The following is a 14,360-nucleotide window of genomic DNA, read 5'->3' on the forward strand; positions in this document are numbered from 1 at the left end:
TACAGCTGTAGATGCACTCATCCCACCAGTTCCTGGACTTGCCATGGGAATGAAGGAGATATCTAAGCTGGCCTGTGCAGACAGTAAAACAACAAATTTGACTGGATCTGTACTGTTGGAACTCAACCAAGAATTAGGAGAAGTGCAAAATCTTACAACTACAGACTATTTACTGTTAAAAGAACATAAGGGATGTGAACATTCCCCAGGAATGGGTTGTTTTAATTTGTCTGATTTCTCTCAGACTGTTCAGGTTCAGTTGGACAATATCCACCATATCATAGATAAGTTTTCACAAATGCCTAAGGTGCCTAACTGGTTTTCTTGGTTTCATTGGAGATGGCTGGTAATTACAGGTATGCTCTGGTTATGTAACTATACTCCTATTATGTTAATGTGTGTGCACAATTTAAGTAGTAGCTTAAAACCTATACATGCTGAAGTTACTCTACAAGAAGATATGTCACAGAAATAATCAATCTTCCCATGTTTTCTTCTGCCTGCTACTTCTATAGCTTTTCTTCTTCCTTCCTAATTACAACCCTGAAATAGAATTTGTGCCTCATATCAAATTTACCGAGTATCATAATTCTTCCAAGTGGTAAAGATACCTCAAGACAAATGCTGGGCATAGAAGCTACAGGGCATAAATATGCAAAGAAATAAAAAGCTAACCATTTCAAACACTAAGGCTTCCCTCTCACTTACCAACTTTACATTTCCCTGTATGGCCCCAGAAGATGAGTGGTTAGCCAGAGACGGGTAAGATTCCTCAAGGGAGGAACAACCTAAGACAGGCACAGTCGCAGGGGGGTCATCAGGTGAGAAATTGGGGATCAACAGAGGTGAGGCTTAGAACCTCACCCCCCCTGTTCTGAGAGAAATCTTCTGCATACATGGATGTTTTATTGCCCTTGTCTAGCTTGGATTAACACATAGTCTACAGGCACACACCTGATCATCTACATTTGCTCTCTTACAACACTAAACTATGTTTTCTACCTTTATCTTGTATCTACCTACCACTTCAGCATTTTATTAAAAATAATAATAATAAAGAGAGAAATGTGGTATCCACATATAAATCAAGTATAAAAACCAAATGAGTATTCATATTTGAACTGAGTGTTTATAGTTCATAATGCATGAGCAAAACTGAAAGTTTCTGTGATGACTGCCCTTGTACTGTTCACTATGTAACATTCATTATGTAAGAATTTGTTCTCCATGTAAGAACTTGTTTGTTATGCCTCAGAAGATTGGAGACTGTCGAAAATTAGGCTTGGGGTGGATTAATGATTGTGCATTGAGCATTGACTCCCCTATACAGAATTTTATTGTCATTAACAACCATTTGATCAATAAATATGAGAGATGCCCTCACAAAAAAAAAAAAAAAAAAAAAGGACAGACTTCCAATGGTAAAATAAATAAGTAACCGGGATATAATGTGTAGCATAAGGAATATAGTCAAGATATTGTAACAGCTTGGTAGGGTGATAGCTGGAACCTAGAATTATGTATATAAATGTTTTATCACTGTGTTGTACACTTGAAACTAATGTAATGTAATACTGTGCGTCAACTACCCTTCAATAAAAAATAATTATCAAAAAAAAAAAAAAACTCCCTCATCTGTCCCTTCCCCCACCCCTTGGAAATTACCATTCTGTTTTCTGTTTCTATGAATTTGACTATCTCATATAAGTGGAATCATCAGTATTTGTCTTTTTGAGACTGGCCTATTTCACTTAACGTAGTATCTTCAAGGTTGTCAGAATTTCCTTCATTTTTAGGGCTGAAAAATATTCCACTGCATATGTATACTACATTATGTTTATCCATTCATCCATCAGTGGACATTTGGGTTGCTTCCACCTCTTGGCTATTGTGAATAAAGCTGATATGAACATGTCTGTCCAAAAATATATGAAATTCCTTAACTGTACATATCTGTATCTAAGTTTTTGTTTGATAAAAAATGAAAAGAGAAGCTTACTCCTTTGAATTCTCCAATTCAAAATCACAAATGCCTTTAAGATTAAACCTAACAGTAACTGATTCTTTCAGTGATTAATGCATTTGCTTTTCAAATTCCAAGATGTACATTCTTAATTTGTATTTATTTAAGAATGACAAGATTCCATGAAGAAAAATTGTGACAAAAGATACTTAAAATCAGCATTTTGCTTAAGGAACATGCTTACACAAAAACCATTCAATTTCTTTTGTTTTCCCTTATTCTAAGACCTACATACTTGTAGCAATTTTACAAAATATTTTAAGCCATAATTCCAAACTTAAGCTAGAAATGCTCAAAGATGAAGTGCCCTCATAACTTAAAATATCTCTAACAATGTATGAAAAAATTATTCATTTTCTGTAGAAAAAATATAAAGACCAGGTTCAAACTATTTAAGCTATTGCTTTAGGAGATATGAGGATTCAATAAAGCAGCCTTAAGAAATCATATAGTTTCAGTCCTCTCATGGTACAGGTAGAAATAAGAGACCCAGAGAATCATGAATAACTTGTGCAATACCATGTAACAAGCCTTCCTCAGAAGTTGCATATCACCTAATAAATGTGATGTATGATTGCATTCATTAAACAGATATAGAGTCATAGCAACAAACACAGTGCCTATCAAAGCAGATGCTTAAGTATCTGTATCTCTTTGTTTTTCTATTCCTTTACCTATTTCTTATGGAGTGGTAAGAGGAAGTAAGAAGGACTAAATATGAATCTCTTATTTTTACTATTTGGGCAGCACTAATACCAGTTTTGTTGGAAAAGATTGGCATTGCTGCATAGAATGAGGTTTTTGAAGTACTGATCAATGTGTTTACTTGAAATGCTTTGCCTTTTTAACAAATGTAAAAGTTGCATGTATATCCAGAATTTAAGAGCCAGTGAAACATCAGAGATGACCTAATTCAACTCCCTCAATTAAAGATGAAAAACGTTAAGATTGGAAAAGCAAAGAGACTTGTTTAAACTCTCTCACAGCTAATTAGCAGCAGATCCAAGACTCAAGTCTTGACCATCTAAATTCCAGTCTGGTGTTCTTTCCATTCTCTATACCATGATGCTTTCCTTACTTCCACACATACCACAATGCTTCTGCACAGACAATGAAGAGAGAAGAGCTATATATGACTTTACATCTCTTGAAAGTAACTGTTTTGTGCTAATAAATGACTTAATGGTTTGATTCCTTCATTAAATTTGGTCAACATCAATTGAATTTGGGACTAATTTATGATAAAAATCATTACCAAAAAAGCCTTTCTATAATTTAGTGTGACCCAAACATTATTAGTGTTGAACAGTCAGGATATATCATTTTGAAATTACGCTAGATTAAGGGGGGTCATCTCTTGATACATATTAAATCAACAAATACATGGGCGCACTCTAGTTTTGGGGAAAAAATACAAAGAAATGAAAAGGTAAATAATAATGAAAGTTAAGACAGTTTAAGACAATTGGGTCGCAGAAGGAATGGCACAAGAAGGCGCACGAGTAACTGCCAAAGGCAATGGGACCAGATGGAGGAATGAACGCCCCGGCGTATCCCGGCTTTGGGTGCAGGAGGTAAACTGGGCGTGGCTCTCAAAAAGGGCACCTGGAGAATCAGACAGGACAAAGAGCAGCAAAGGCAGGGAACAGTATGATGAAAAACATAAAGGTGGAAACGTACATGTTTTACTCAAATGCTAATTATCCAAGCTGGCTAGAGCTGCAAGTCTGTGGACAGGGAAATACTGACTGATCAGTTCAGAAACGAAACTTGGAAATTTGGTTTTGAAAGGCCATGTATTTTCTCTCTTCTTTTTTCTAAAATTTAAAACTCATATGATTTGTTAAAATATACTCTAATACATTCTCATTCAAAGGGAAAATAAAGCAATGACACCTTGATTTGGTAATAGGAGAAATGTCCTGATAATGAAAAGGAAACAAAAGCCATCTAAAGTGAAAAGACAGATTCTGTTACACAACTCTTCCCTATGGGCTCATATATGCCTAATTCAAGATAATGATTCAAAAAATCCAAAATACTTATTATTAGCATAGAAAAATCATTCACTAATGACATTATCATATGACTTGAGAAAAAAATAAAACACTGCTTTATAAAAGGATGACCAACTTCTTTGTGGCCCATAAGATCACAGAAGTACTAATTGGTATCATCATATAATTATTAAAACTTTGTTTTGCTAAGCCAAACACAGTTTAGAATTTGCACTGTTTTACTCTCCAGGAATTCCATCTGTGATTGGATGTTTTGCTCTATGCTCTTAGGGAATGGACAAGAACATCAGAAAATAAAATCCAGAGGTCTGCCACCAAAAACCAGACTTTGGTGAAGGAAATACCCACAAGAACCAAACCAACCAAAAAATCCTAAAATGTCATGGAACTCCTAGAGGCTTCAGGGATGGTGCAGGAGAATAAAAACTCTAGGACCTCACTGAAAACACTGGCTAAGGGAGATCCATGTTAGGAGCTGAGTATGTTCTACATGTTTGTCTTTAATTAGCTGCCTGACTTAGAATGTCTTTTCTCAAGGAAACATCAAAAATGGTAGTTGGGTTTCCAGGCTAGGTCAAACAAACAAAACCTATAGACAAAACACTATATATTCACTTTGAAAAATAATAAAACTACTGTAAATATACTATACAATATTAAAGACACATGCTCCTCTGGAGCCTAGCAGTCCCTGGGACAGACCTGTCTTTACCCCAGCTCATGTGTGTCCAGTTAAACATCCTTTCCCACAAACCCCCCATTTCAGCAAATCAGGATGATTAATTAGCCCTTAGACACACTCCCAGTTTTATGTATTTTCATTCTTTGACGCCATTTTTCTTAGTCTACCTATCCAAATACTCTCCAACAGTATCCACATCAACTTCACATGCTGAAACAGCTAAAATAATCTAAAAACAGAGCTTGTGTATTCTTCTCACAATTCAGGACTGTGGTAAAGGCAGAAGAGGTGAAGACAGAAGTGTAGAGGACTTTCTGACCTTCCCTAGGCCCCTGCTAGACCTGACACTGCCTTCAGACCATAATACCAAGGGATGTGGAACAGCCATGACCCCCTAGACTTTGTGAGCTACACGGGAACAGTGACCAAGTATCCTCACTCCCTCTCCAGAGCCCAGAATTATGCCTGGAAGAGTGAGGAGGAAAGACTTAATGATTATATAAGTGCAGCCCCCAGATTTCATCATCATCCTACAGAAGTCCTCCCTCCTCCTGTGCCATTCACCCCCTTCTTCCTTTTGCTCCCTCCAAAGGGAATTTAAGGCCAGCTAGGTTGGCCTTTTATGTTTTAACTTCAACCCTAACCAGACACAGAATTTTCACCAAAATATGGGGCACTGTATCTGAAAACAGAGAGCAATGCCGACCACCCCCCAGCACACACACATGCATGTGCATACATATTCCAGGAGCAATGGCTATTTAAAAACATGTGGTCAAAAACAAATATGGTAGGTCAGGAGACATCTGGGCTTACTGTGGGCATGCGGGCTATTATTGGTTTTCCAGGTTTCTATGCTAAATGTCAGCTATACAAAAGGCTACTGATTTTATTATTAAAATAATAAATGCAATGGATAATGTAGATGATTGTGATACAGACTGGAGAACATTAAGATGCATCAGTTTTAAACATTTACATACAACTTTTCTTTTCTTGATTAGATTAACACTTTGAGCCTAGGATCCCAGTCCTAATAATTTTAATGTACTCATAAAGTGAAAGAGTAGAAGGAAAAAACCAACACGATGGCATCAGAGTACCTATTCCCAGGCTGACAACTGCATAGAGGCCCACACAGTCTATATTTTCCTATATAATATAAACCAAGATTAGCTTACTTGTTCAAACTATCAAAAAATATAATACAGGGAAGTGGGAAATTATTTTGTTGTCTCTTTTATTAAAGTACATCTCTTTCAAAAGTATCAATTCCAAAATACAAAGTGTTAATGACATAGTAAAAGTAAGATTTTCTGAGTTAATATACTATGGGCCATATTCTGTATTTGCTAGATATGTGCCTTTGAAAAGCCCAGTCTTTATACATTGTTTTGGACATGTTTTATTACACAGCACTTGACATAATAGCACAAAATGACATTTTCCCAGAAACTGTTTGATCTAGGGCAAAATCTCTTGGAAGATCAAATACACTCTACAAATATTTTACCTATTCCTGTTACGACAGTCCAAGGTAGATATGGTGTATTTACACTTGGTAGAAACCTCAGTAGCAAGATATGTTTAATGAAATAATAGAATAGAAAGAGAGAGACATATAAGTACAGTCTGGGAATAAAAACACTCAAGGGACAAAGTCTAGCTCATTTCTTGCTCTCCCTGAATAATTTGTATCCTTTCACCACACATCACTATTTCTCAAGACCATCTGTCTCTCCACCCCATTTTTATTTCCCCCTTTCCAAACACCTGACTCAACTTTTTCTTCAGCCTCTTACACTAAATTACTTTTCTACTTTGAAACTCCCTCAACCCAGATTTTCCTGAAATCATAGCAAGAGGATATTCTCTTGGAATTAGAGCAATGTGGGGATTTAGGGATTAAAGATGGCAGCATGAGAGGAGAGACAGAGGCTTCCTCCTAAAACTGGATACAGTTAGAAAATTTAATTGGCGCAACTAATCCTGAGAGAGCAACAGGAGAGAGGACGGCGTCAGACTGCACACACCTGGAGAAAAGAGCAGACCTCAGCGAACGGGGTAACGCACCAGAGCTGTGGCTCTGTGGGACCTGAGCCCTTCCCCCACCACAGCTCACCTGCGGGAGGAAGAGAAATGGAGCAGTGAGGGAGTGGAAGGCTTGGGACTGCTGAATACCTAGCTCCGGAGATCTGCACTGGGAGCACAAACCTACATTTCACAGTGCTTTCATGAGACTCGCATGACTACCGGGTTGGAAAGTTAATACAAGCAGAGTTCCTGGGGAGATTGGGATTCCGGCTGCTGGTGGAAAGCGGGGATCCATATCCGGCTGCTCTGGGACAAAAACTTATACCTGTGTGACCGGCCCACGGGGTCAGGCAGTGGAGACGGGAGGTGGGGAACAGCTCTTTCCTCCCCCCAGGCACCAGTACTGCTCCCCTGTGACCCCCGACATTGCTTCTGGGGCTGAGCAGCTCCAGAATAGAGCTCTGGACACTAGAGGGCGCCATATACAAACATGAAACACCAAAGGAATCTTGTCCAGAGTAAAATTTTTAATACAACTCCTGAGAAAGATTTAAATGATATGGACCTCGTGACTCTTCCTGAAAGGGAGTTCCAAATAAAAATCATCAACATGCTAATGGAGGTACAGAAAGACATCCAAGAACTCAGGAATGAATTCAGGTCAGAGATCCAATCGTTGAAGAGCACGATGGAGAGTATTAAAAGCAGGTTGGATACGGTGGAGGAGATAATAAATGAAATAGAAACTAGAGAAGAGGAATACAAAGAAGCTGAAGCACAGAGAGAAAAAAGGACCTCTAAAAATGAAAGAATATTGAGAGAACTGTGTGACCAATCCAAGCGGAACAATATTTGTATTATAGGGATACCAGAAGAAGAAGAAAGAGAGAAAGGGATAGAAAGTGTCTTTGAGGAGGTACTTGCTGAAAACTTCCCCAATTTGGGGAAGGACATAGTCTCTCAGGCCATGGAGATCCATAGATCTCCCAACACAAGGGACCCAGGGAAGACAACACCAAGACACATAGTAATTAAAATGGGAAAGATCAAGGATAAGGACTGACTGTTAAAAGCAGCCAGAGGCAGAAATAAGATCACATACAAAGGAAAGCCCATCAGGTTAACATCAGACTTCTCAGCAGAAACCTTACAGGCCAGAAGGCAGTGGCATGATGTATTTAATGCCATGAAGCAGAAGGGCCTGGAACCAAGATTACTTTATCCAGCGAGAATATCATTTAAATTTGAAGGAAGGATTAAACAATTTCCAGATAAGCAAAAGCTGAGAGAGTTTACCTCCCACAAACCATCTCTGCAGTCTATTTTGGAGGGACTGCTATAGATGGAAGTGTTCCTAGGGTTGGATAGCTGTCACCAGAGGTAGTAAAACCACGGTAGGAAGGGTGGAGCAGCTGATTGCGAGGCAAATGCAAAATTAAATTGACTATCCCCAAAGTCAATCAAGGGATAGACAAAAAGTACAGAATTTGATGCTTAATATATAAAGAATGAAGGAGGAAGAAAAAGGAGGAGAAATAGAAAAGAACCTTTAGATTGTGTTTGTAACAGCATACTAAGTGAGTTAAGTTAGACTCTTAAATAGTAAGGAAAGTAACCTGGAACCTTTGGTAACAACAAACTAAAGCCTGAAATAGCAATAAGTACATACCTATCGATAATCACCCTAAATGTAAATGGACTGAATGCACCAATCTAAAGACACAGAGTCAATGAATAGATAAAAAAACAAGACCCATCTATATGCTGCTTACAAGAGACCTCAAACCCAAAGACATGCACAGACTAAAAGTCAAGGGATGGAAAAACATATTTCACGCAAACAATAGGGAGAAAAAAGCAGGTGTTGCAGTACTAGTATCAGACAAAATAGACTTCTAAACAAAGAAAGTAACAAGAGATAAAGAAGGACATTACATAATGATAAAGGGCTCAGTCCAACAAGAGGATATAACCATTATAAATATCTATGCACCCAACACAGGAGCACCAGCATATGTGAAACAAATACTAACAGAACTAAAGGAGGAAATAGAATGCAATGCATTCATTTTAGGAGACTTCAACACACCATTCACTCCAAAGGACAGATCCACCAGACAGAAAATAAGGAAGGACACAGAGGCACTGAACAACACACTAGAACAGATAGACCTAATAGACATCTGCAGAACCCTACATTCAAAAGCAACAGGATACACATTCTTCTCAAGCGCACATAGAGCAAAGTGAGTTGGGTCAAAGAAAAGGAACCTGGAGAGCACAGAAAGAAAGAAAATGGGACACCATAGGGCTCAGGTCTTTTCTGTCTTAATATGAAAAATATTCCTCCTTACAGGCAGAACAGACTATATTCCATGAAGCCTCCAAGTTGGTTTAGAAATACCATCTACCTATATACCAGGTAGCTCATCACAGAAAGCAAGGATGCAGTCTCACATTTCGTAACTAGATAGCCGGTGCACAGGCAAATACATTCCCCTGACCAGCTAGTGAGAGATCACTCATGTTCCAGCGACAGCTCTCACTTCTCAGGCTTGGCTCACAACATTGTATTTATTTAAAGGCCTTTCACAAGCTAGCAGCAAGCTTCTGCATGAGGCAACTGAACATTTTCTACTTCATTCATGATGTTTTTTACATAAACATTATGAGGAAGGAATCAATCATCACAGAAAGGTGTATTCTACCTTTGCTCTCAATCATTCTTTCTGAGACTCAAGAGGTGGAAAAGAGTTCTGGGATAGGAAGGGACACAGACAGGAACGAGAACTCCTGGGCGTGGTGCTGGCTTTATGGAGATCCGGAGGACCTCGGCAATGCCTGATCTCTCAAGTATGTAAGACGCAATCATCTGCCAGGAGCTTGTCTGATGTTCAGCTCTGCAACAATTGTGTAATGGGAAACCCTGATGCAATGTTTAAATAACCAAAATCACAGAGATAAAGGGAAGGGTATATCTTTCCCAGTTCTTGTAGGTACAGCATAACCTCAGTGTTAACAGCACATAGAAGAAAGACTTACAAAGGAAAGACTCCACTAAAAACTGCCTTTTAACTATCAGTGTCAAACCTGAGAAAAGAACATACTCTTCTAAAGTTAAAAACATATCAACATCAAAAAATCACTGTCTCACACAGAAATAACTTCAGCACACGTTTTCTCCACAACATATACCTCATCTATTGTACTGTATTCATGTCCCATTTATTTTACTCTAATAACAAACACACAACCATATGAATATATTTTCATTTCTAGGGAAGGAAGGCAGTCATGTGTATTATTAATTTCCTCAACTGCTGGGATGCAGTGCAATACTGCAAAAAGACTAGAAAAATTTACATCACAGGATCATTTCTAAAATCCTGTTAGCCTAATTTTTTATCTCAAAAACTTTCAAAGGCTTTAAAACCAAAAGCAACTTAAACAAATAAAGAAAATAAGTGGTAAAATGCAGAAACAATATAATATCCCAACTGCTTCCACTGGAAGAGCTGTATCAATCAACCAATTTATGTTGCCTTCCAAATAAACTACAACAGCTAAAAGGATAAGTTTGCCAAGAAAATTTTGTGTATGTAGGCTTCTCTGACGACCTCTAGGTGCTGCTGTAGAGACCCTCTTTCTAAAGACTTCTGATTTCTTTCGCGGTGTTTCAGCACACACACACACACACACACACACACACACACACACACCTCACCCTAACTCCCTCCCACCGCCGTGCACTGCACTGCGCAAAGCCATTATACACGATCACTTCAAATATATTTGCTGTTGAAAAAGCCTTAGTAACTAACATTCTTATAAGTCAAGGAGGCAAATATGGCCTTTTACTTTTCATTCCAAATTATCCTATATATGGTTGATCTGGACCGGAAAATATAAGCAGGTCAGCAGCTTGTCAAAACAACCAGCAGGCTGAAGCAAAAAAGAGCTACTACTGGGACCTTCCCCTCTCCCGCAGCCACCAATCCACGCGAAATATTACTAAATATTAAAGCCAATTCTGCTTGTAAGTTAGAACTGTCAGATGAGCTCGGGAGATGTGGGAGTGCAGGGTGGGGCAGTTCCTGCGACGAGCGCTCAGCAGCACAGGCTCTGTCCGATCTGTCAGCCCCTGCATTCGAGAAGCTGGTGAGGGAGACGGCGGGAGCTCAGAGGACACCCGTGGGGGCGCCGGGGGAGGGTAGGGGGCCCTAACGCTCGGACAGCACTCACTGACCGGGGCGGCTCCCGCCCCGGTTCGCAGCATCCCGACGGCCGCGGGCGCCCCAGGTCGGAGCCCGGCGTCCGCCTCAGGGCCTTACCTGCGATGGACCAGGTCCAGCGGTAGAACTTCACCGTGTCGTTCAGTGCTGTGGACACGACACTCAGGACACTGCCCGGTTCCGAGTCCAGGAGCCCCATCGCGGCGGCGGCAGGGGGACAGAGAGGGAACTGCGGGAGGGCGGGCCTCGGGGGCGAGCGGCGGCTGGGGGTCCCTCTAACGGCGGCGGCCCCGCTGTGCCTTCTCCTCCTCCTCCTCCTCCTCGGGGCGCCGCGGCGGCGGGGATGCGGCGGCGGCGGCGAGCAGCCGGGAGGAGAAGGTGCGGTCAAAGCTCCCGAGAGGAAGAGGAGGAGCAGGAGATGCGGCTGTGCGCGCCCGGGGCCGCTCCAGTCTGCCGCCCGCGCCGCCGCCGCCCGTCACCTCAGCCGCGTCACGTACCCGCGCGCCCCTCCTCCCCCGCCCGCGCGCACGCACACGCACACTCGTGCACAGGGATGCTGCGGTTGCGGAGAGGCGGCGGAGCCGGGTCCGCGCAGGCGCGAGCCGCCCGACGCCCCTCGCCCCGCGTCCCTCTCGTCCGTCCCTGGTCTCGCGGGAGCAAGAAGTCTGGGCACCTCCTTGCCGCCTGCCTGCGCGAGTCCCCTTCCCCGCCTCCCTCCTCGGCACTGGGCCCCTGCGAAGGAGTACGCCGCCGGCCGACAGGGGACTCACACCTGCCGCGGTCCGGCTCAGGAGACAGCAAAGAATGGGCGTTTTGTAGGCAAGGATGAAGATAGGCCAGGTGTTTTGGTCCTTAACCTGTCACTCCAGTTTTCCTTGGGTCCAATTTCCTTCACCTCCACCAGCAAGGGAAATGCACACGTTATCCTTCCTCTAAATTAGTGAAATGATATTTGTCTGCCAAGCTACAGTGGTGGAGAACGAACTTTGGAGTCTACACATGAACAAATTAACAATCTGAATGAATGCTTGCATGTGCTCCGTAGATCCTTGTAATATACATGGAATAACCGAAGCAATATAATTGTGTGAAATGAGGTTATTAGGGGTTCAGAGAAGAGGGAGGACTGGGGCGAGCCTTAAAGTTTGAGAAGTCAGCTTGGACCTGGAGGAGTTGGGGTGAATCTATAAATAATTTCTCAGGAGACAAAAGGGGAATCTAGACCATCCAGACGAAAGAGGAACATTTTTTTAAATCTTTAATTTTGTTTAGATAATGAGGTAGGATACAGCAGGCAGGATAATCTGAAAAGTGAACCCCTGAAAGTAGCAAAAATACACTACATACGGTTCATAATTTGATATTGTCTGACAAGACCTTTGATAATAGTCCAATACCTTATTTGTTATTTGACCATGTCACCTACTTTCTGTTTACGTACTTTTTTCCGATTGTTGGTTTAGAATGGTCCGTATAAAGGCCACTGAGTCAAGTGTGTGAATGCTTCTTCTCTTTGACAGATTAAACTAATGACAGTGTTAAAATAATGTGAGTACTACCTTTTATCATACTTTATTTATTTTCCAGTTGTCCCAGTGATATATTCTTTGACTTTATTTTACATTGGAAGCATCCTAGAGGATAAGTTATTTTTGGTTCCTTGTTGAAGACCTAATCCAGTGCTATAAATAATAAAGTATGATGATGTCAAAATTATAGCATACATTTCTTTTAGAACGTAATAAGGATTGTAAGTGGTAGGAACTTTGGGAAGAGGAGAGGTAGTTAAAAGTAACTAATTTGATGCATCACCTCAAGCAACGCAGTCTTCATTAAATGAAATTAATCAAATAAGTTTATATTTGATTTGATCATATTACATTTATAAAATGTAATTTATCAAATACGTTTGCCAGATTAATATTTTTTTATTAAGATTATGGTTTTTCAAGTCTAACCCCAAGTTATGTGTGTCGAACAGATTCTAGTTGCCATATTTTAAAAAGATCTAGTCAAGTCTCTACATTTGGAAGGTGGATAAAGACCAGTGATCTACTCATGTACTTTGTTGATCTAGCAAATTTCTGATTAATTTTACCTTCATCTAGAAAATTGATTACTGTTTCTCTATTGTGGAATTCTGAATGTTTTTTATGGAGAAAAGAGCTTCCATCCTCTCTCCTATTCACACCCACAAAACCTCAGCATGTTTACTTGTTTAACACAATGTGAAATAGTTGAAACGTTTCCTCTGCATAGTGGAGGCCAGTTTAAGTCCCTCCCTTCACTAGGGGATGCCTGTCACAAATAAGAAAATCCTACACAGGCCATGACAGATGTTAGGGAGGCACTTCCACCTCTCCCACCTCTTCCACATTTTTCCTGGAATATTAGAATATTTGCATTTGTGAGCTGTGCAAACATACACCAGGACCCAGAGCCATCACTCTGGAGCCCTGTCACCCAGCATGGAGACTAACAGTCCAGTTCAGGAGTGGTTTGCGAATACCAGTGGCTGATAAAAACCAAAGCCTGCCCAGTCTGTACGAAGGGAAGGAGAACTGCATGTCCACTCACCTATAGTAACAGCCATCTAACAGCTATCTTGGTGACATCATGACAAAACAAATATAGACATCCATAGTGTCTGCAAAATTTTGAGAAAAAAGTTTTTGTTGTGGATTGAATACAAATAATTATCTATAAGAACTAGGGGAGAGGATATGATTATAATAAAAATGATTTCATATGAAATAGCAAATATTTTTAAATGTCTTACAGCCCATACAGAGTTAACAATGTAAATCAAGCTATTTCTTTTTCTAGTGTTACCACCTTTCCACTTTGTCAATATTGCTGGCAACCTCTTTTCTTTCTTTTTTTTTATTAAAGTATCACTGATAATACACTTTATTATTATTATTATTATTATTAAGGTATTATTAATACACACTCTTATGAAGGTTTCATATGAAAAAACAATGTGGTTACTACAATTACTCATATTATCAAGTCGCCATCCGTACCCCAATGCAGACACTGTCCATCACTGTAGTAAGATGCCACTGATTCACTATTTGCCTTCTCTGTGCTACACTGTTTTCCCCGAGATCCCCCACACCATGTGTACTAAACATAATACCCCTCAATCCCCTTCTCCCTCCCTCCCCACCCACCCTCTCCCACCCCTCCCCTTTGGTAACCACTAGTCCCTTCTTGGAGTCTCTGAGTCTGCTGCTATTTTGTTCCTTCAGTTTTGCTTTGTTGTTATACTCCACAAATGAGGGAAATCATTTGGCACTTGTCTTTCTCCGCCTGGATTATTTCACTGAGAATAATGTCCTCCAGCTCCATCCATGTTGTTGCAAATG

At 40.5% G+C, this 14,360-nt stretch overlaps 1 protein-coding gene across 1 annotated transcript in view; it reads right to left on the reverse strand.

Annotated features, from left to right (window-relative positions):
• The window catches only part of ELOVL4 (ELOVL fatty acid elongase 4), a 49,803-nt gene extending 38,473 nt beyond the window's left edge, over window positions 1–11,330 (reverse strand). The window contains exon 1 of the mRNA XM_036918783.2: window positions 11,089–11,330. Within this exon, the coding sequence (XP_036774678.1) occupies window positions 11,089–11,188 (100 nt within the window). The 5' untranslated portion in view covers window positions 11,189–11,330. The remainder of the gene's footprint in view (window positions 1–11,088) is intronic.
• Window positions 11,331–14,360: the final 3,030 nt, after the last annotated feature.

This window comes from Manis pentadactyla, chromosome 12 (genome assembly GCF_030020395.1).
Source record: "Manis pentadactyla isolate mManPen7 chromosome 12, mManPen7.hap1, whole genome shotgun sequence".
Lineage (NCBI taxonomy): Eukaryota > Metazoa > Chordata > Mammalia > Pholidota > Manidae > Manis > Manis pentadactyla.